At 43.1% G+C, this 22946-nt stretch overlaps 1 protein-coding gene across 2 annotated transcripts; it reads left to right on the forward strand.

Annotated features, from left to right (window-relative positions):
• Window positions 1-17: 17 nt before the first annotated feature.
• Window positions 18-19230, forward strand: Elac1 (elaC ribonuclease Z 1). Of its 2 annotated transcripts, XR_007228706.3 has the most exons (5): window positions 18-141; window positions 6799-6963; window positions 11926-12390; window positions 14898-15445; window positions 16196-19230. XR_007228706.3 is itself a non-coding variant. In XM_048419336.3 (4 exons), the coding sequence occupies exons 2-4, from the start codon at window positions 6807-6809 to the stop codon at window positions 15362-15364; spliced, it is 1089 nt and encodes a 362-aa protein (XP_048275293.1). In that variant the 5' UTR covers window positions 18-141; window positions 6799-6806; the 3' UTR covers window positions 15365-19230. The 2 variants fall into 2 exon arrangements, 1 of the variants encoding a protein (XP_048275293.1); XM_048419336.3 differs by having other exon boundaries at window positions 14898-19230.
• The last annotated feature ends 3716 nt before the right edge of the window (window positions 19231-22946 follow it).

Raw genomic sequence — 22946 nt, forward strand, 5'->3', positions numbered from 1 at the left:
CCCGCGCACCTCCCACGCGCCTAGAGCGGCAGCGGCGGACCGCGGGGCGGCGCACTTCCGGCCGTGCGTCTCTGCTCGTGCACTGCTGGGCCTCGGAGCCGGCCTGCGCCTCCCTCGCCTCCGGCGGGCCTCGGAGAGAGGGTGAGTGGGGCAGGACGCCCGAGGGGGGCGGGCGCAGAGGTCCCGAGAACGCCTGAGGCGAGGACGCGCCGAGTAGTACCCGGGGCAGGCCGTGGTCACAGGCCTGGCCACTCACTCTCAGGCCCACACAGCTCCTTCATCTCCAGAATGATGGGCGGCGTCATCACTCTCCTGCACCCCAGGCCTTGCCTTCCTGGAAACTGAGGAGCGGCTGGGCTCCACTAGTCACCCAGGGGCTGTGGGAGGCCCCATGGTTAGCAGAGATTGTGATCTGCAGTCAGGCCTGCTGTGACAAGTGACAGCATTGTCAAGGCTGAAATTACTACGCACGCTTTCGAATGGATGACGGTCTTGGGAAAGCCAGCAGCTGCTTTTTGTTCAAGAAGACAGGGACCAAATGTGGTTTGCTAGCATTTAATTCCTAATACCTAGAGAGATGCATGTCACCAAACCACCATTGCTCAAATAATTGCTGTTTGCCCCCTGACCTGCTGGGAGGGTTTTGATTATTGAGTATATTTTTAAACTTTGTATCGGAGAAATTTTCAAGCATACATGGAAAAAAAAATCCCAATTCCTCATCAAGTTTGTTTCCCCCATTACCCTCTTTCCCGCGGTTGCTTTAAAGCGATTCTGAAATGTGCCCATTCCATCTGCTAAATGCTTGTCGATAAGCATTTATGGTTTTGAACATAAAGTCATCATCCATCTAGTTAGCATTTCATATTATCATCTGTTATCCCAATTAGTGTTTACATTTTCCCTCTTGTCTCTTCCCTTCCCAGTTTATCCAAATCAAGAGCCAAACAAGCTGCACATTATTACAGAGATTTCTCCCATCTCTTTCGTTCTCCTAATCCCCTCTTCTTTCTTTCCTTGTACTGTACTAGCTGAAAAACCAAGCTGTGTGTCCTATGTGTATTTTCCTACCACCTGCGTATTGTCATATATATATATATATATATATATATATGACATATGTGTGTGTGTATGTATGTATGTATATGTCCATGAAATTCCTTAGTAAAGTGGTATTTAGCCTTTTCTGGTTCTGGTTCTATTTTCGGCAAGAAAACCTCATGGAGGCCTACCGTTCATTTCATACTGTACCATCAAGACTTAGCTAAGATCTTGCCTCACTTTATGGATCTTTAATATGTAAAGCGCTCCTCGGAGTAAGCAGATTATTGAATAAGGAACAACTAAGGGCCACCACCTTGTGGCAACCCTTCATGAAATAATGGATCTTGCCAGTGACCATCTGTAGACATTAACAGCAGAAAAGGAGACATTTCTAACACTGTGTCCGTCCTGTTGGAAGCCCCTCCTACCCAGTTGGGTTGGAGAGGAGTCCAGGTTGCCCAGGAGAATTTGAAGCTCCATGAATACTCTGTGGCAATGTATTGAACTGACATGTCTAATTCTGTGTGTATTTCAAATCTCCCCTTTTCTTTGTTTTTGTCTCAAGATAGGGTTTCTCTAGGCCAGGTTGACCTCAAACTCTCAATCCCTCTACTTAAGCCTCTTGTCATGGTGGAGGCCAGAAAATGTTGCATGTCTTCCAGATCACTCTCTATCTTAGTTTTTTGAGGTAGACCAAGGTCTTTCACTCACAGGTTGTCTAGACTGGCTGGCCAGTGAGTTCCAGAGATGTACTTGTCTGCTTCCCCAGCCCTGGGGTTGCAGGTTTTTATGTGGGTGCTGGGGATCTGTACGCAAACCCTCATCCTGTATGTCTGGCACTTTACTTGGCTAAGATATTTCTCTAGCCTCTGAAAAGTTTCAACTTGGGTTTGTTTTTGTTGTTTTGAGATAAGTCCTTACTGTGTAGCCTTAGGTGACCTCGAGCTTGCTGTGTAGACCATTTGTAGAGATCTGCCTGCCTCTCTTCTGAGAACTGGTATTAAAGGCATGTGCCACCATGCCCCACCTGAATATTTTTTTAGTAAACCATATTTTTAATGTTGACTGATGATTTCAGGCTATGATCCTTGGGCTATAGTTTTCTACCAAGGCGTTCTTGTTGCTTTGTTTCCTGGGTTGACTCGAAAGTATCTCTTGTAGCTCAGTCTGACCTTAAAGTTGCTATGTAGCTGAAGCTGGGGATTTTGGTCTCCCAGATCCTCTTAGCTCCACTGTCTGAGTGCTTGGATCACAGGTGTGCACCACCTAGCCTGCTTCACTAAACTTCCAAATGTGACTCAGTATTAGAATTCTGGGGAACAACCCCTCTACCCTCTTAAAAACGAAGCTAAACAAGTGCCTTAGAGAATTTCCTGGTTAATTGTTCTGGGATGGGAACTAATCATGAGTGTTTTAAAGCTCCCTGAGTAATTATGATGTGCTTTTAGTTTTCCAACCTCTTGTCTAGATTCATTCTTTGTTAGGGATTGCAAACCAATTATGTAAAGTAGGGATAGGAGCCTCAGATAGGAGATTAGGAAATGCTGCCTGGGTGTGAAAATGCCCATCCCCGAGAGAGAGCCCTGAATGGAGACTCTTCTTAGTTTTGATGATTTGGACTCCGCTAAATTCACATGTAGATATCATCTGACCTTTGATTCATCTTTTTCTATAAACTCTAGCACTGCTCTTGGTAAGAAGGAGACACATTAGAACTTCTCTTTCTGCAGTTTTGGCCGGAACTGTAAAGAAACTCTTCCTTCCATCAGTTCTGTCTCCCAGTTTCTCAATGGCAAACAACATGAATGCCAGCAACAGTTAGCATCCTGTTCTTCCTGATGCGTTTAAGTTAGCTTTCTACGTTATCCCTCCCCTTCCTGAAAAATACAGTGCAACAAGGAAGGGGTGCAGTAAACCTGCAGACACTAAACTACTTAGTTGTCAAAGGTGAGCTTGGTCTTAGAGACAAAAATACGGAGTAACTCATGGACAGAATGCTAACAGTAACCTTAATGCTTGGGTGTAGATAACCACCTTGTGTGTGCGGCATGTTGGGGAAAAGAGAGGAGGGAATGCTCTCCCAAAATGAAAAGGAAAGCTAAATGTTGTGTACTTATAAAAGCATGTGTGGCCTTTTACTACTTAGAAAAATTCACTAAATATAAGCCAAAAATAAAACCCATGAGCTCATTACAACTGCAAAGAACCCAATGATTCTCCTGTCTGTCCTCCCATCACTCTGAATATCCCGGAGACCACCTGTACTAATTTTGTGTTGTATAAACTCACCACGCTGTCTTATGTTAGTGTAGGGGCTTGGGGCATGGTTCTAGAGGATGAGATTACACTGGAGCCATTTATAATTTCCCCATTGTTATCCTTGTAGTAACAGATAAGTGTGTTTACCTATAGAATAATATAATTCAATAGAATAATTCATATTAAGAACATACTCTAGTCATTTTCTTGTTGACATAAATGTAAATTGCTTCTATATTTTAGCCCACCCAGAAGCACCACAGTAAGCAGTATTATACATAGATCTTTATTTCTGTAGGATAGATTCCAAAAAAATGAGATAGCTTGGATTTATTATCAACAATATCATTACTAGAAATATCTGTAGTCAGATTATTCTCCCAGACTCCCAGAGTGTAATAGCAATTCGCCGCTCCACCATCAGTGTGGAAACTTGTGATTACACTGTTTCCCACTTCCTGTCGCCCCACGCAGCTCTGGTTGGCATTCTTCATTAGAATCTGCCCGGTGACGTGTGATTCGCTGAGCACGTTCACGTTTCTATAAACTAAAACAAGCTGGAAGGGGTATGTGTGCTGTCAGAAGACAACTTGTGAGAGTTGACTCTCTCTTTCCACCATGTGGGTTCTAGGGCTTGAGCTCCTCGAGCTGGGCTACAAGCTTTCTGACCCAGGAGACCACTTCTCCAGCACCTCATGAACATTTTAAGAGGCTTTAATCTCTTAAAAGCAATTTTTACTTTCTTTAAATTTTGAGAATTTCATCACAAGTACTGTATTTATATTTTTCTACCTCTCCCTTTCCCTTTCCAGTTCATTCCTGTCCCCACTTTCAAATTCATGACCTCTTCCTTAGTTTCTACTGTTCCACACATATATTCATATGTGTATATATATGACCTACTGAATCCACTTAGTGTTGCTCGTGTGAGCATGTGTTTGGGACTGACCAGCTGGGATTGGATAACTAGGGAGTGGAGGAAACCCCGAGTGAATGTGTGCTGTTGACGTGGCACAGCCATATCATGGACCCCAGCCTCAGATCCATGGGAAAAAGGCAAAGCCTATGCCCGCCCACCCAGGGTCCCACTCAGAGGGGTGGCAAAGCCTGCCTGGGGAGTGTTGACAATGTGTGCAGAAGATGTCCACCTTAGCACCTGCTCTCCTACAGAGACTGCTCCTGCTGACATTAGCTAGCCCTGCCTTTCTGTTTAATAGGAGCCCTGCCTCCTTATTCAGTTATGTGCAGTAGTCCTCTCTGTTCAACTCTCTAGAATAAAAGCGCTGAGCTTCTGGGATGTTGGGTTGGCCCATCAGATAGCCCAGCCCATTCAACTCCATCTGTGTGTGTGTGTGTGTGTGTGTGTGTGTGTGTGTGTGTGTGTGTATGTGTTTGTCTTTTCTTCGTTCCCTTGCCACCACAGTCACGTCTGTCCCTGGATCCATGCAGGACACAGCAGATAACCTGTCATGTGACTGGCTGGGTGGACACAGCAGATAACCTGTCAAGTGACTGACTGGGCCTAGAAAAAACTGATTCTTCCTCCCTAAGCACCCATTGATTGTAGCTCTTCCTCTAGGGTGGGACCTTTTGAAATTTTCACCATCCACGTGGTCACATAGACTGTATTATCATTTGCAGCGCATGCTTAGGTAGCCATGCTGTTGAGACTTCACGTGTGTTGCTTCCTGGTCATATTTAGAAGGCACTGTCTAGCAGCAGGCATCCTGGTCATCTGGTCCTTACAAAATCTTTCTGCTGCTTAGATTTGCCTTAGTCTGAGATTTTGTGTATGTTTACCTTTTTCCTGTCATTTGACCGAGTTTTTGATACACAGATGTTACAAAATGGTGTAATATTGTTTTTAAATTCCAGAGCTTCTTGCCTGTGCAGGAAAGACTTTTCTACTCCCCAGAGTTACATATTCTTTTGCTTCTGCCCCTCCCCCAGGGTTGGGGCTGGAACCAGAGCTTCTCCCACATATCCCACATGAGGCAAAGGCTCACCTATTGAACCATATCCCCAGCACCCTCCTAATTTTAAATCATATCCAATTCATGTGGAACTGGCCATTCATAAGTTTCAGCTAGCCCTCATATATTGTTTGTGACACAAATCTCCCATCACAGACAGAGATCAAAGGTGGCACAGTGCCTAGATCTAGTGAGAATAGTACCAGGAGCTGGCAGAAATCTACATCCTCTGGGTTGCAGATCACTGAGAAGAGTAGCTAGAGTCCCGGCTAGAGGCACACTTGCCGCAGCTCTTCTGTGCAACAGGCCCTGTGCTTGAGACTCAGGACTTGGGGGAGAAGGCAAAGGTGTGCTCTAAACCAGCCACGAACTCTGCCCTCGAGGGAAGGACACCATCTGCACTGCTTCAAAAGATCTGCAGGTGTCCCCAGTCTTCCCGGGAAAGGTCTGGTCTCCACGGCGCCACTCGGTGGGCATAGTCAAATACTATCCCTTGTTCAGAACCTTAGCCAGATCCAAGTTTTATTACGACTTAAAAAAAATGAACTAGTATGAGTATGGCGCCTTCTCATGGGCCTTCTCACCCTCTCTGCCCACTTCTGTACTAACATGAGTCTGGTAAGTTCACGAGTCAGTATAGTCAATTATTAACACATGTGCACTGTGTGCACTGGTACATGACAACATTTCTTTGTATATGTGGTTCTGGAGTCAAATCCAGAGCTTTGTACATGCTCTACCCCAGTTACATCCCCATTTCCAATATAACGACATTGCTGAATTGCGTCATATAGAATGGTTTTGTTTCCTTAGAAATGCGCGCCCCCTATTAATCCTTTCAATGGTATTACCAGCAAACACCCATCTTTTTACTGTCTCTGTAATTTGTCTTTTTGAGATTATCATAGGGTTGGAATTCAACTACAGTGTTTTACTTACAGTGCCAAGTACCAAGCCCAGAATCTAGTACATGCCAGGCAAGAGCTCTACCATTGAACTGAGCCCCGACCCTTCAACCATAGGTTTTAAAAATATATATATTTATTGATTTATTTGTGTGTGGAGAGAGTGTGGAGATAAGAGGACAACTAGGAACAGGTTCCCTCCACCATGCGGATTCCAGGGGTCACACTCAGGTTGTCAGATGTAGTGCCAAGTGGCTTAACCCGCTGATCCCTAAGACTGTAGTGCTTTGTGTGTGCGCACACATGCATGTGCACATGTGCATGCAGTTGTATAAGGTTTGATGGCTTGTAGTTTCAGCCAATTAAGGTATAATCAGAACTGGGGGTATAGCTCAGTGTTAGAGTACCAGCACCATTTTAAACCACCAAGCAAATCATTTTAGCCAGAGACTAAATAGGGGTCAACTCCACAGAGAACTCATGTTCAGCCAGTATGGAGGTCTAGGTTCAGTTCCCGCACCAACATAAACTAATCAATCAGTCAGTAAATCTCAGAGGAATGTGTTTTGGTGCGGTGATTTTTAAAAAATAACCCCCAGGTAATATTTCTGTTGCAGGTTGAAAGATGTCTATGGATGTGACCTTTCTTGGGACAGGAGCAGCATATCCATCCCCAACCCGGGGTGCCTCCGCTGTGGTTCTTCGGTGTGAGGGCGAGTGCTGGCTCTTTGACTGTGGGGAGGGAACACAGACACAGCTTATGAAAAGCCAACTTAAAGCAGGTTAGTGTGCACCCAGCTTTCTTGGATTGTCTTTGGTTGTGTTTCATGTCTTGGCTCTCAGGGAACCTCTTGTTGTGTAACAGCCCTGAAGCAGCATCCACTTCAGAGCTAGGGCTCTGTCTGGCAAGACTTGGAAGAGCATCCAGCATCCAGCAGTGCCTGCTGAATGTCAGATGCCTTTACTTGCTTCTCACTCATCCTGCAAGTGTTTAGAGAAGGATTTATGAAGGTCTGGACATGCAGGATAGTGATAGACACAAGAGGTGTAGCAAATGAACCATGCCCTAACAGAGGGCTGGTGGCCAAACTGGTCTCCAGCAGGAGATAGCATTATGGGAAAATGCAAAGGGCAGGCAGTCTATGGACAGATGGAGGATGCTCCCCTTGCTATCATGGTAGCCATCTCAGACAAGTTTATCTATGAATTGCTGAGAGAGGAAAACTCCCTGGCCTGGGGAGAATGGAAGTCCAGCTTGAAGGAATGGAGTAGTGGGCCCAGACCAGCACCCGGAGCAGAGGTTCCAGGGGTGAGAGCTCCCAGCTGGAAACAGCAGACCTGGGTGTTAGGCCCAGTTGTATCTCCGGTTGGCCTTAGCAGATCAGAGGGCTTAATCAGAGCAGGGATACAAACTGCCTAAAAGAAATGCTGTAAACCAGGTGTGTGGCACTTGCTTGGAATCCTAGAACTCGGGAGGTAGAGAGGATAGCCTGAGCTACACAGTGAGCCCTTGTCTCAGAAAAAAATTAAAGGAATTATATATATTAAGTAATTCATATCTCCCGTGGCTGCTTCCATCTCATCATTTAAATCTTTAAAAATAATTTCTAATAGCTCATCAATTATCAGGTTTTCATCATTTAAATCTCCTCTCAAAGGCTATTTCCTCAAGGTTTCCTGAACCTCCTTTGTTTTATATAGTTTGTTAACTTCTTAGCCTCGTTAGTGTCTGGAACTGTGCTATTTAAGCAGTTTTGTACTTGCACATTAATATGGAGTTAGGTAGGTTTACTGACACTTGTGTGCTTGGTAAATGCCTAATAGGCTCCTGTTCGTGGTCAAAGGTGGACATTTAGGGTCCCACTCTTGAGGTCTTGATAAATCATAGTTGCCACAGATCATCCGAGGGTATGCACTTGACCTTTAAAGAAATGTTCTTCTGGTGTCCAGGAACCAGCAGTCATCAATCATGTAGATACAGGAAAAAGGGAGGTATTTTTAAATACTTGCAGCATGAAAGAAAGAGCACTAATTATGGTAGAATGCATGCTTAGTATATGTACCACTGTGTCCCAGTCCCCATTATTGAAACCAAAACCAACAAAGTGGAAGAAATGAGTATTAGGCGATTCCTAAAAGCATTACAACAGCATGGTGACAACACAAATGATAACATTTTAAGTGGGGCCATCTGCAAGGCCCTGGATTCAGCCCCAAACTAAAAAAAAATTAATTATATATTTATATGTGTGTGTGTGTGTGAGAGAGAGAGAGAGAGGGGCGGGGGGAGGGAGAGAACTGGCAATTGAGTGCTTTGCCACTGAGCCACATCCTAGTACTTTTTATTTTGAGGTAAGAATTTGCTGTTACCCATTGACTTTCCTTCAATTCACTCAGTAGTCAGGAAGGCCTTGAATTTGTGGTCTTTCTGATTCAACTTTCGCAGTAGGCTGCTCCAGTGTCACATTCCCGTTAGCCCGGTACTTAGGTGGTAGAGGCAGGAAGATTAGGAGTTCATGGTTATCTGTTTTTGTAAAGCCCGAGCTACATGAGACCTTGTTCAAAGGAACAACACTTCTTAATTATAACATTCTTGAACACATATTTTCATTGAAGAAATTCAAATAAAACAAAACTAAAGGGTGTAAATAAGAAACGCCCAAGTCTTCCTCACATAGACACCCCCCAAAACCTCTCTCTCTTTTCTTCGAGGCAGAGTTTCATGTAATCATGAGGCTTTGAGCTTGTTATGTAGCCCATGACTTTGAATATCAACCCTCCTGCCTTTTTCTTTTTCCTGTGGTACTGGGGAGTGAATTCAGGACTTCATGAATGATAGACAAACACTCTACCGAGTTACGTTCTTAGCTCCCACAGGTACATTCTATAAATACAGATGTGATTGTGTGAATATGTATAGAAGTGTGTGTAATTTGCCTAAATGGAGCCACACTTTAGTTGATAGTAACCACTTTTGATGTTTTTAGCTGAGCAGTGTATTTATCACATGCTGTAGAACAGCAGATTTAATTGCACCATCATGTCCACCTAAGGATGCTCAGTGTTCTGCTTCTCTGTGGGCAGTGTTTCCCCACCACTTCCTTCTGCTTATGGGAAGGGCATCGGCGTGATCTTCACTCTTCATCTGCAGGCTTCTTCATAGCTTTCATAACTGTGGTTGCCATTCCTTGTCTCTCAGAAATCACATTTCCCGAAAATGAAATGCCTGGCCTTCTTGAAACTGATAACTATGGGAAGCAGTTTTTCTCTTACTTTGTTTGCTACACTTGTTCTGGGTTCCCAGGCTGTTTTGTGTTCAGCTTTGGCTTTGTTTTGCAATAGATAGTGAGAAGACCTAGAAAGCCTGATGTTGGCAGTTTTGAGGCCAACATGGGATCTGGATTTGGTAACTGCTGTAGTTCTTTTGTTTATAAAGTCCTTGGGTCATATTAAGAGACAGCCTGGAAAGGGAAAATGGGAAATTTAAGGACTATCCTTTCATTTGAAGTTTTTTTTTTTTTAAAAAAAGAAAAAGCAGTAAAATATGAAGGCTAAAAGGGGCCCAGGAGTATATCTCAGTAAGTGAGCACTTGCTAAGTATGTGTATGGCACCCTAGATTCAATCCCCAACACCATACAAAATTATAAAACAGACCTGAAGAACAGAAGAGCAAAGGCAGCATGTGGAAGACGAGAGAGAGAGAGAGAGAGAGAGAGAGAGAGAGAGAGAGAGAGAGAGAGAGAGAGAGAGAGAGAAAGTGCGGCAAGCGGCGCCTCCTGGCAGGGGGTCCTCGAGGACCCAAGTCTGCCTCTGAGCCAGCTATTGTTCCAGGCCACTACAGCCTAGGCGTAGTCCTTCTGGGAAGTCTTGCTCTGAGAGCATTTGCTGTCAGAACAAATCACAGTGTGATAAACTGTTCCTGTTCTTTTATGGTATCAATAAACTGCTCCTGTACTTTTATGGTATCATATACTTCAGATAGGTGGCCCTTGAGCCTGTTCTACTGGAAATATGCTGTTTGTTTATTTTGATTGTTACTTTCAAAATGCCCATGGTACATCTCAGAAAATGCTGATGTGGCATCCTGCCATTTACCAACAGTAAATTCAGTTTACCATTAGCTGAATCAAGTTATGACTAAGCCAGTGTGCACTGAAAAAGCTGTGGTGTAGATTCAGACTGGAAACAAGAGCTGGGCCCATGTGGCCTCGTGTAGTATGATCAGGGATCTGCCTTCAGTCTGCAGCCTGGCATCTGGTGTTCATGACCTGCCTCTTGTCTCACCTGTTCCTCTTCCAGTTATCTTCTTCTTCCTCCTCCTCCTTTCTTCCTCAGTCCTGGTCCTGTTTGTCCTTCCCCACATTCCACTGGGACACATAGTTCAGTCTTTATTGGTGAATCCCTATCCAGGAAGGAGACCTTAAAAGTCAGGTTTGGGCTTAGGCGTGATGCAGTCAGTTAGGACCTTGGAACAGTCCACGTTGCTGCAGGTTCGTCTCAGAGCACTGACGGCAGACAGTGTAGATGAAAGATACTTTGACACTTGAGGCCTAGTTAGTTGAGTTTTCTAGTGTGAACAGTTGACCTACAAGTGTTTTGTTTTTGAGATTTATTTATTACATATACAACATTCTGCCTCCGTGTATGTTTGCACACCAGAAGAGGGCACCAGATCTCATTATGGACGGTTGTGAGCCATCATGTGGTTACTGGGAATTGAACTCAGGATCTCTGAAAGAGCAGTCAGTGCTCCTAACCTCTGAGCCATCTCTCCAGCCCTCTTGATGAGCTTTTTTATATTTCACTCTGGAAAATGAGGCTATGTAGGAAAACACTTGGAAAGCTGTAAAGCATTGTAATTTGAATATTTTCATAGAAAAAATAGTATACTGTTTAACCATCTGGAGGAACTGGGCTTGGTAGTTTACACCTATAATCCTATCCCTTGGAAGGCTAAGGCAGGAGAATTGCCACAAGTTCAAGGCTGCCTGGATTACATGATGAGTTCCAGGTTAGCATGGGCTACAGAGTGAGATTTTGTCTCAGAAAGCAACCAAGTAGTGCTGGGTAGAAGTCTCAAGGGTAAGAGTGCTTGCTGTCTAGCTCGAGGTCCTGAATTCAAATCCCCACATCTGTGTAAAGAGCTGGGCATGTCTGGTGCCTTTAACCCCAGCATTAGTGGGTAGTCAAGGAAACAGAGCCTGGGAACTCACTGGTCATCCAGCCTGGACAAAATGGTGAGCTGGTTTGTAAGAGAGCCTGGCTTAAGATGAAAGTAGGGAGCAGTAGAAGAAGTCACCCAAACACCTCCTCTGGTCTCTACATGCATGTATAGCTACATATTCATGTGCACAGTCTACACACACAACACCACATTCACACCCCACAAACATACAGAACACATACAGAAAAACCAACCAACTAACAAGACCATAGAGCATAATAAAACCTATCTCTCTTTTTTCTGGAGTCACACAGCAAGATGAAAGGAATAAGTAAGTGGATGGTAACATAAAGAACGTCCAATTTCCGCTTACTACTTTTTACGTAAGTTCTTAGGCTTATTTTAAATTTCTTTGTCTGTGGAACTGAGGGTGTTCCTTAGTGGCAGAGCAACTGTCCTGTGTGCACAAGGCTAACCTCCAATATCAGGCTGAGGGCTGGGGATACTGAGTCAAATAGTTTTGTTTTGGTTTTTATTTCTGAAAATTATCCTAATTTTTTTCTCTGTCTCAATCAAAAGGGAGAATTACCAAGATCTTCATCACACATCTTCATGGAGACCACTTCTTCGGCCTTCCGGGCCTCCTCTGTACGATCAGCCTACAGAGTGGCTCTGTGGTCACAAGGCAGCCTATTGAGATCTATGGCCCTGTAGGGCTTCGGGACTTTATCTGGAGAACCATGGAGCTCTCCCATACAGAGCTGGTTTTTCCTTATGTGGTCCATGAGATAGTGCCTACAGCTGATCAGTGTCCTGTGGAAGAACTAAAGGAATTTTCACATGTGAATGAAGCAGACAGCCCTCCCAAAGGACAGGGACGAACTATCTTGTTAGACACAGAAGAAAACTCCTACTGTCTGGTTGATGATGAGCAGTTTGTTGTAAAAGCATTTCGCCTCTTTCACAGAATTCCATCCTTTGGTTTTTCAATTGTGGAAAAGAAACGTGCAGGTAAACTCAATGCACAGAAGCTGAAAGACCTCGGTGAGTATGCCTTTCCTTCTTTATCTGAGCTGTCTTACCGGAAGCCACTGGGAGTGCCAGGGTAGCCTGTTTCCTGTGTGCTCACAGTAAGCACTCACTTCCTTTGCCCAAAATTTGCTTATTAAGGAAAATCTTTGGTGTCTAAAGATGCTATTCAGAACAAAACTAGAATATTTAATATATTTGAATCTTTTCTCGTTAGTTTCCTGGATTCACATTCTTTTTTCTTCCTTTTGGCTGCATTGGGGATTGAATCTAGGACCCAAGCTAAACAAGCACTGAGCTCTATCTCCGATTCTTTTATTATTTTTTACCTGAGCCAGGGTTTCACTAAGTTGCTCATGGTGGTTTTGAATGTGAGATCATTCTGAGAAGCTGGGATACAGCCTGTATGAACAGGCCCAGCTCTGACTTGGTTGGCAAGGTGGTTTGAATTGGGCTGGTAAGTCCATGATTTATTTTTATTTCCTTGTGCTTTCCTTTTGTTTTATATCGGTTGTGCTAGGGTTCAAGCCCATGTGCTCTGCCACTAACCTATACTTGTAATAGTCATGTTTTATTTTTGAAGTTGTATTTTCATTTTTTAAATCTGTTTCTATCTTATTGTTTGATACAGGATTTTCACTCTGTAGCCCAGCCTGGCCCACAACTTACTATGTAGCTCAAATTCAAACTCATGATCCTCCGGCCTCTGCCTCAAGATTGTTTGGAATTGGAAATGTGCACAGTCTTCAGGTATGTTTTTGATGACATCTTTGTGTGAGGTGTGTGAGCTGTGTGTGTGTGTGTGTGTGTGTGTGTGTGTGTGTGTGTGTGTGTGTGTGCTCTCATCCGTGCATGTGCATGCAAAGGTCAGAGGTCAACATGAAGAGTCCTCAATTACTGTCTACCTTTTTGATGCAGGCTCTCTCAGTGAACCTAGAGCTCATTATTTTGGCTAGATTGGCTATGCAGCAAGACCGTGATGCTAGGGTTACACCTGGCTTTTTCATGGGTCCTGGGATCTGAGCTCAGGTCCCCCACGCACTTTACCCACTTTACCCACTGAGACATCTCCTTGGCCCTTCAATGCCATCTTCAGTGCAAGGATTTTTGCCATGGGTCTTTGCAACAGCAGCCAACTGCCTCAAGACTTCCCTTTCTGTCTACCTTGCCTATTCATTCCATCTGACTGAATTAATTTGGCATTCAGGACGCTGCACCTTAACTGGTTCTACATATACCATGGTCGCCATAGTGGGAAGGAAACACACAAAGATGGGAAAAGGGCCTTGAAGAAGTTGTCATTTCTCCATGTGAGGCCTTGATGCACAAGTGAGGAGACCTTAAGAAATGGAGGTCAGGTCTATCCTATGCCCAGCCTTACCTGGCATGACATGGATATTCCTATTGAAAGAACGGTAGTGATTCATCTAAATTTTAGTTGCCTTCCCCAACTGAAATAATATACTAGATAACGAGGAAAGTGATGTAGGTCAAAGGTATTTTTGTCATGCAAATTTTGTGTAAATAGTTATATTTGGAAACTTTAAACATGATCACTGTTGGAAATATTGACCATATATTTGTTTGTAAGTGTTATTCTCTGTGTTATTCTGTATTAAATAACGCTGAAGCTTGAAATCTGGAACTACTACAATCTACCAAGAAGATTAATCATGTATGATTGCCTGAAATATCCCTTGACCTTATTTTAGGTGGTTTTGCTTGGTGTGTGTGTGTGTGCATGTGTGTTTGCCGTGGTGTGCAGGTAGGGGTCAGAGGATAACTTCTGGGAGTCGATTCTCTCCTTCCACCATGTGGCTCTCAGGAAACAAACTGAGGTTGTTAGGCTTGACTGCAAAGGTTCCTAGCTCCAACTTAGGATCCCAATAGTCCTCTCTACTAAGTTTCTTATTCAGTTAGTCTGTTTGCAGACACTTACTCTGACTGGAGATATTGATTATATGATTATTTAGATCTATTCTTTGTTGTAGTAGTAAATAAAGGATCCCCCAAAGTGTTATTCTCATGCAAAGCAGAAAATCAAAGCTGGTGTCTCAAGTCTAGTAAGGCCTAAGTGATACTTCAGAGCTTAAAAGTCAGCTCACACATGTGCTAGGAAAAGCGTAAAGCTGTTGTTAATAGCAACACTGAACTTTTAAAATGTTTAAATATCACAGTTGTCTACTAGTAGGAAAGCATCTCTTGCAGTTTTGGAAATGATCAGATATCTTTAATTTTAAAATTTTATGTGTATGGATGTTTTGTCTGCATTATGTGTGTACCATATACCTGTCTGTCATCCTCAGAGGCCCTGGTACTGGAGGTACAGACGTTTGTGAACTGTCATGTGGGTGCTAGGAATTGACTTCAGGTCCTTTGGAAGGGCAGCAAATGCCCTTAACTGCTGATTTAAGACCCCTGGATGCCTTTGCTATTTGCTGTTTGCTGTGCTGTTAAAGTTGTTTCTTTATAAATCATAATTCCATGTATTGATGTAATGTTATCTGTTTCTGCATCATCAGGTGTGCCCCCAGGTCCTGCCTATGGGAAGCTGAAAAATGGAATTTCTGTTGTTTTGGATAATGGAGTTACAATTTCTCCCCAAGATGTCTTAAAAAAGCCTATGGTTGGAAGAAAAATCTGCATATTGGGTGACTGTTGCGGGGTTGTGGGTGATGGAGGAGTGAAGCTGTGCTTTGAAGCAGACCTGTTGATCCACGAGGCAACTCTGGATGATTCTCAGATGGACAAAGCAAAAGAGCATGGCCACAGCACACCCCAGATGGCAGCAACATTCGCGAAGCTGTGCCGTGCAAAGAGGCTGGTCCTGACTCACTTCAGCCAGCGGTACAAACCGATCGCCTTGGCTAGAGAAGGAGAGACAGATGGCATTGCAGAGCTGAAAAGGCAAGCCGAGTCAGTGTTAGATCTCCAAGAAGTGACGCTGGCGGAAGACTTTATGGTGATTGGCATTCCCATCAAGAAATGAGAGCGGTGCTCCGGAAGGCACAGACGTGGACGTGCTGTGGCTGGGTTCCCAGACCTGTACTGCAGGCTTTTGTTGTTGGTCGTGAGTGATTTTTTCTTTATGTTTTGGATTTTTTTCCCTTAAAATTATTTTGTCCCTAATAATCCTTAAGATGGAGCTGGACTGCTGAGCTGACTCAGTAGTGAGAGGGAACAATAAATAATTTTTAAATGATAAAAAAATACCCAGCATCCTTCTTAAAGTGCAGATGGGATAAAATTATAGATTTTTTTCAGGGGTATTGCTCTTGTGTCTCTTGAACAGATAGAAGCCAGTACCCTACGCAGTGTTGGAGTTAGCTCTGCCCAGCTTAACTACCATTATTGGCAAAGTATCTAGGACTGGGTCCTCTTGGCTACAAAATGATATTTTGTCAGTTTGTATAGAATTTGTCCTAACATGGAAAAAAATGTAGAGGCCATATTGATGGTAACATGGTGGGAGTTCACTGGAATAGTCAGTGCAGTTTGGACTAGGGTTTATCTTAACATTTTTTTCAACATCCCGGTTTCTTTCAACACATGGTCCTGGGTAGTCTACTGTGAATTAGATACCATGGAGTTGGTTTTCTTGTAGCAGTGACTGAGGAAGATGGTGGCTCCACGGTAGCTCAGTCAGTAGGGGTCAGGAATACCGTGTGTTATGCACAGTTTGGGTTAGTTCTGCGTAACAATTACCTTGATATTCTAGGCCTGAACAGAGACACAAAACTTTACTCCCAATGTGAATATACTTTGCCAAAATTAGTGATGTAATGGATTGAATTAATAGATAAGCTAACTCTTTCAATAGATGGTAAACGATGAGTATGGTCGAATGAAAATGCCACATCAAGTGTTATTTGGAAAAAACGAGTCATCGAGTGAAGCTTCTAACTTTGGGGAGAAGTATCTACAAATCCCTACCCATGGAGAGGATCGCCTTCGGGGCCTGCGGTCCTGGAGCTGGTCTGTGAGCTGAATGTGCAGGTGGACCCATGGACGAAGTCAGGAGTCAGAGTGGGCCCTGCCGCTGCGTCACTGAGCTGCCTGGGTGACTTTGGAAGACACGAGTGTGGACTAGCCTCGGAGAAAAAGGCCGTCTCTTTTCTAAGTGCTTAAATTGAGGGTATATATAGAGAGATATTTTATAGATTCTTATACATATGTTTGCATATGTGCATAGTTTATTCATGCATATTTTTACGTGAAGGCTGGTCTCCCTCCACTATTTTCTTAAATAAAGATATTTTATTGGACAAACAAAAACTAGGAGTTTATTATCAAAAAATCCTCTGTAAGAAACTCTGAGGCATTATTTTTGGCACAATAAAAATAATGAAAGCCATAAAGGGGCAAATAGCTGAGTGATGTAGAGAAACACTGACTGTAGGGCTTCAAAATAAAGCGCTGGCTAGCAGACAAGTCTTTAACTACTCTTCTCATGAGCATTTTCTGTAGCATCAAGTGGTCTCTGAAAGTGTGAGCTTAGTGATTTTATTTCATTTTAGAGTTGTGTCTTGGAGCACTGAGGTTGTTTTCTGTTAGTAGAAATAAAACTGACACGGGGTCTTTATGTATCTCCAAGTCATTCCTTCTTTCTAGTTGATCTCTCTGTTGGGCATGGTGGCACAAACCTGTTTCGTTTGCATTTGTGAGGGTAAGGCAGGAGAATTTGAGATCCAAGAGAGCCTGGGTTACATAGTAAGACTTTAATCTAAAAAAAAGAAAAGAAAAGAAAAGAAAGAAAGAAAGGAAAGAAAGAAAAAGGGCAGAAATACATCTGACTTATAACATATATTTTTATATTCATTCATGTTCCTAAGCCCACACAGGAGTGGTCTGTTTTATTAGTCTATTGAAAATACAACTTCATCAATTTAAAAACCCTCTCTCAAGTCCTACCCTCTTCCTGTCTTCTCTCTCCCTTTTTAACAAGTCTCACTGTGCCTCAAGCTGACAGTCCCCCTGCTTGAGAGCTGGCGTTATTAAGTATGCTTTTGTAATCTGACCATAAAGTTTTGAATATTTCTTTCCTAAGGTTTGTAATTTTTAGGCTGCGAGTGTAGCTTGGTGGTTAGAACACTTGCCTAAAATGTCTGAGGCACTGGGTTTGATTCTGTAGTATAAAAAGGAAAGAAGATTTTTGCCTCCTAGTGCAAATATCTTCATTATGCCTTTAAGTTAATACATATAATTCAACTCTTATTTTTTTGCATATTCTGATTCTAGCTTGAAATTTTGCTACTTTTCCCTTTATTAGTGAAATAGAAATCCTTCTTCAGTGTGTTTGTCACAGATAGACAGGGATGAGACGTTCATCTTACAGAGGTGTGTGTTCATAGTAAAGTGTACGAGATCTGTCCTTACTGAAGATTTGGGGACTGGTGAACTAAGGAAGTAATCAGTGGGAGCCTTGCCATCCCATCTTTCTCTTTCTTCTTTTTTCCTTTGAGATGGGGTCTTATGTATCCCAGACTAACCTCGAACTTGCTATGTAGCCAAGGATGACCTTGAGCTTCTGATGTTTCTGCTTCCACCTTCAGAATGCTGGGGTAACAGTCAGATGCCATCATACCAGGCTTGTGTGGTACTCGGGATCGAACCCAGGACTTTGTGTCTGTAAAGCAAATACTCTACCAACTGAGCTACATCCCAAAGCCCAAATACATGGAGTTTTTGTTTATTTTGGTTTTTTTTAGGAGAATATTAAAAGAAAGCACTGGTTGTGACTTTGAATATTCTCTCTTGACAGAGAAGAACTAAGTTTAAGGAGGTACTATGGGTTTATAGTGTGTGATTTTTCTTCTCTTCCTTCAGTGTACAAAAATTAAAAATAACTATTTAAGGATATCATGTTTTAAAAAGCAAGAAAAGTGTCTGCAAATATAGCTTGGGTAGAAAGTGGTTAGTCTGAACAGGGTATTGGGTTTGATCCCCAGTGCCCCCACTTGACCCCCTCCCTGCAGAAAAACAAGGGGGTGGAGGAGGGAATATAAATGGTTAAAAGTGAATTCAAAGTATAAGGATTATGAAAATGTAATAAATACACTGTTTGTATAATTAGTATGTGCTAATAACTTTCCTAAGTGGAGAAAGCCACAGGAAGTCTGGGGAGCAAAGACCACTTTTGTTGGTGACTTTTTAGTCACCGATACGAAAGATGTTCTGGCTGTTTGTATGTATATATCCATTTAGTATAGTATTGAATCACAGCACCCATAGAGATAAACCACTTCTCTGAATAATTAGCCGTCCCCACACGGGCACTCCAGAGCTGACAGTTCAGCTCCAGTCTTTGTAATGTTCCTGTTTGTCATCTGTACTGTAGCTGGAGGAGTGGTTTTTCCCCCAAAATGTAAAGTTTTGTCATCTTTCCCTAACGTGAAACTTTGTAGTGGTCCGGCTTCACTCCTCTCTCTCTAACTTAATCTCACTTCTCAGTGCTACTCAAGTTTGCAACCCCAGCCATGTGGGCCTCCTCTCCATCCTCTCCCAAGGCTTCCTGGTGTTCCAGAGACTTCCTGTGGCCTGCTTCCTTCACCTGAAATGTCGTTGCCGACCCCAAATCAACCTAGTGAACCTGCAGGTCACAGCTCTGCAGCCTCATGGACTTGGCCTGCCCAGCTCCCACTAGGTAGTGTGTGTGTTTTTCCCAGCCCCTACACCCATCTTCCCACACTTGTCACTCACAGCTTCGCTTCGCCTCTGTACGTGATGTTTCTCTCACACCAGCTCTGTAAGCCACACAAGGGCAGAGCTATGTCTGCTACTGTTCCCCTTTATGACTGACTAACTCAGTGCCTAGAACATCAAAGGCACTCAATAAATAGTGTTGACTGGATCAAACGTTCTTGTCCTGTTATTTTGTTAGTGTTTAGTACTTTGTTATCCAATGAATCCCCCCCCCACCCCGATTCATGTTAAACACACACAATGCACAGACCAAGTCTCTGACATGGAGGAGGAGGAACAGAACTCTTGCTTGGTGTTAGTGGGCAAATCCTTACAAATAATATTCTGAAACTTTAGTTTGGTGTTTTAAGATATGCAGACAAAACTCTAGAGTCGGGGGAAAAGTTTAGAGAAAGATTTTCTCTACTTAAGTTGGATACCAGCTTTGGCTGTGTAAGGATGTTAGAGCAAAGCAAGGAAGGAGCAGGGAGGCTGAATCTTAGGCAGTAGTCTGGAGATTTACACGTGTAGACAATGTCTTGGGAACCTCCTTCAACTTTTTTTTTTATGTTTTTTCAAGACAAGGTTTCTCTAGCTCTCCAAGAACTTGCTTTGTAGACCAGGCTGACCTTGAACTCACAGAGATCCGCCAGCCTCTGCCTCCCGAGTGCTGGGATTAAAGGCATGTGCCATCCCCCGCCTAGGAAAATAGCCAATTAAGAGAACCTGTGACCTGATGCTGATACTGGTTACCTTGAATGATGTGTTTTATTACTGGCCTTGTTGCCCGGAAGTGAGTCCTGTTTAGTCCTAAACGTGGAGGTCTGCGAGGTCCATGGTTAGAGGAGTCTTTCTGTGCGCTACACAGCACTAATGGAGAACACGCTCTGAACCCTGTGACAGTCTTCTGTGGGGAAGGGGGACAGCAGCAGGCCGACAGCGGACAATCCCTAATGGGGAACCGTTTCAGACGCTGTAGTCAGAGATGACCACAGAACTGCCTCCAAGAAATGACCAGAAACCTAGAAGGAGGCACAGACTTTTACCGAGCCATTTTCAGTCACATCTAAAGGACAAGGTGACTCTAATTGACACCTAGACTCAGATATTTCTGTGTTCTTGATGCATTCTGAGGGTTGGATAAGGCTGTCCTTATTATCCTGATTAATAAGGAAGTTGGGGTACCTAAGTTTACCCAAAGCAAAAAAAAAAAAAAAAAGTTCCACCCCTAAATAAAGCTAGCCGAGAAGCCCTGCTCAGATGTCAGCCTGCTAATTATATACTCAGCAGACATGGCAGGTACAAAGATTAAATTCACCCACAAAAAAAAAAAAAAAAGTGTAAGGGAAAAGCGAGGGATCAGGTTTTTCAGCAGTATAAATCTCCGTAGCTGCCAGGGCTGCTCACACAGCACAAACAGAACTAAGCAGCATTTAGTTCTGTGTCACCCAGCGAAACAAGGTCATCGTGTCCAGGTTTTCTACATTGTTGTGACTTCCAGAGATGATGAGTTAGTCTGACTCTCTCTCTTTCCCACATCTGGACTGGAACTGACCTTCTCAACGTCCAGGTCTGGGCCAGCAACCCAAGGGCTAACCCTCGCCACCACAGGGCACCCAGGGACTAACCCTTGCCACCACAGGACACATTGCCACATAGCTAGCAGGACTAGAACACAATCCCTTTCTCCCTCGCACGCCTAGCCTGTGAGGCAGCGTCACCTAGGACAACAGCCTTGGAACTAGCTGACTTTCCTGAGATGTATGGGCTGCTTTTTTATGAAACGCTTCTAGCATTTGGTGTTCCTGAAACCTAGGAGGGCCAGTGTCATGCTAATGCTCCAGGGTGATGTCAGAATGAAGACCCTCCAAGTTACCGAAGACAAGGAAGATGGACATACTGGTCAAGGCTCAAATGCTAAATGATTAGCTAACACATTCTTTCACAAGTCTAGTTTCCAATTTGTTGTTTAGAAAAACCTGAGGGAGGATGTAATTTGTCAACAGTATAAGGTGTGGGTTTCTGTTTTGTTTTTTTTTTTTTCTTTTTGGTTGGTTAGTTGGTTTTGCTTTTGCTGGGTATTAAACTCATAGTGACATTTTAAAGAGAAACAACTTTATTGAGCTCCAATTCACATAGTTTACAATTCAATGTGCAACTATCAATACTACCAGTTTTAGAGTGTTTTTATTATCCTCTGAGAGAAAGCCTACATTGCCGGCAGCTAGTCCTTCCCAATCCACTCCTTTCCACTCTTTCCAAGGCCCCAAGCCTGAGAAGCCTGGAATCTGTTTTCTGGCTCTGTCAATTTTTCAGTTCTGAGCATTGCGTCTGAATAAGTTTGAACAGCATGAGTTTCTTCGTAAATGATTTCTTCCACTCAGCATATTTTCAATGTATGTCCCATCAGTAATTGTCCTTTTATGGAGATATTGGTAGACATGATATCAGCATTAATATGATAAAATAATGCCATAGTGTTAATATTAGGTGAAACTACTAAAGCAACTTTTTTTAAAAAAGCAAAACTTAGGAGCTGAGCATGGTAGAACATCTCTGCCCTCCTGGCATTTAAGAAGCTGAAGCAGGCCATCTTGGGCTGCACAGTCAAATCCAGTCTCAAAAAACAAAACAAAACAAAAAACTCAAACGAACCATCAACAAAAAGGACCAAAACAAACTCCTCCCCCCCTCAACTGTTAGACAGATGTGGTTTTGTTTGCCTACAGTCTCAGTGCTTGGGGAAGGTCTGGAACCTGGGAGTTTGAGGCTACCTATGCCAACATAGACCCTGTCTCAAAGATTACAAAGGAGAGAGAGAGAGAGAGAGAGAGAGAGAGAGAGAGAGAGAGAGAGAGAGAGAGAACAACCCAAAACAGTTTTCCAGAACTCATACAATACTTTTGAAAATAGTTGAAATACATAGTACGAACTTTTCAAAGCATTCTTAAGACTATTATTTTTAAAAAGTTTAATTTATGGCTAAAAATTTTGCACTTTTTCCCTGGTTTCCATTAGTGAATTATTTTACAGAAACACACCTTCCTTCCACAGACTCTTCTAGAAGGCTGAGAAAAGAGAATTTGTCCCAGCCTTTTATGAGGCCAGTATAAGATGATGTTGGAATGGAAAGACAGAAAAAGAGCTGACAGTTACATGCTAATCTCTCCCATAAAACCCTGAAGAAAATAATTAGCTAATTGAATCCAGTGACATATATTACACAAGACATCTTTACGAGGGAAGTCCATTCCAGGAACGCAAAGCTTGTTAGCCCTGGAAAAAGCATTGGTGTTCGCAGCAGCAAAAATGGGGAAGAGTGGTAAGATGATCTCCCAGACAGAGACATTTTTGTATAAAACTTAACGCTCTTTTATAATAAGAAGAATTCTGATCATATTAAGACAAGGAGATGCCTTTATTCTAACAAGTTATATCTAAAAAATGCAGTAAATATTATACCTAATAATATTTTTGTAATAAAAGTTTTGTCTCTAAGAAACATTTAAGAATGTCCACTTAGTACCATATTAATAGTATAGTTTTGTTTTGGCCCAGCTTTATTATGACAAAGATGGGGACAATCCCCACCTCACCTCTGGACAGGGAACTCTTGTACCTTTCCTTGAAAACCCCATTTAGAGAGTCACACACAACCCCACTCCTCATGCCCAAGTCCTAGGAACCTTCTGAGAAAGAGGGACAGACAAGCAGGGTCTTCTGCTCATAGGCACCATCAGAGAGCACCTGAACTCTTGCTGGAAGGAATGTATGGGGCGACAGCTTAGCCCAACCTGAGGGATGAGAGATGCTTTCGCAGATCTTTTCTGCAAGCGTAAGACCCCAGCTGTTACTCCAAGGAGACCCTGCTCATGCCATGAACCCGCTGT

This window comes from Myodes glareolus, chromosome 13 (genome assembly GCF_982192425.1).
Source record: "Myodes glareolus chromosome 13, mMyoGla1.1, whole genome shotgun sequence".
NCBI lineage: Eukaryota > Metazoa > Chordata > Mammalia > Rodentia > Cricetidae > Myodes > Myodes glareolus.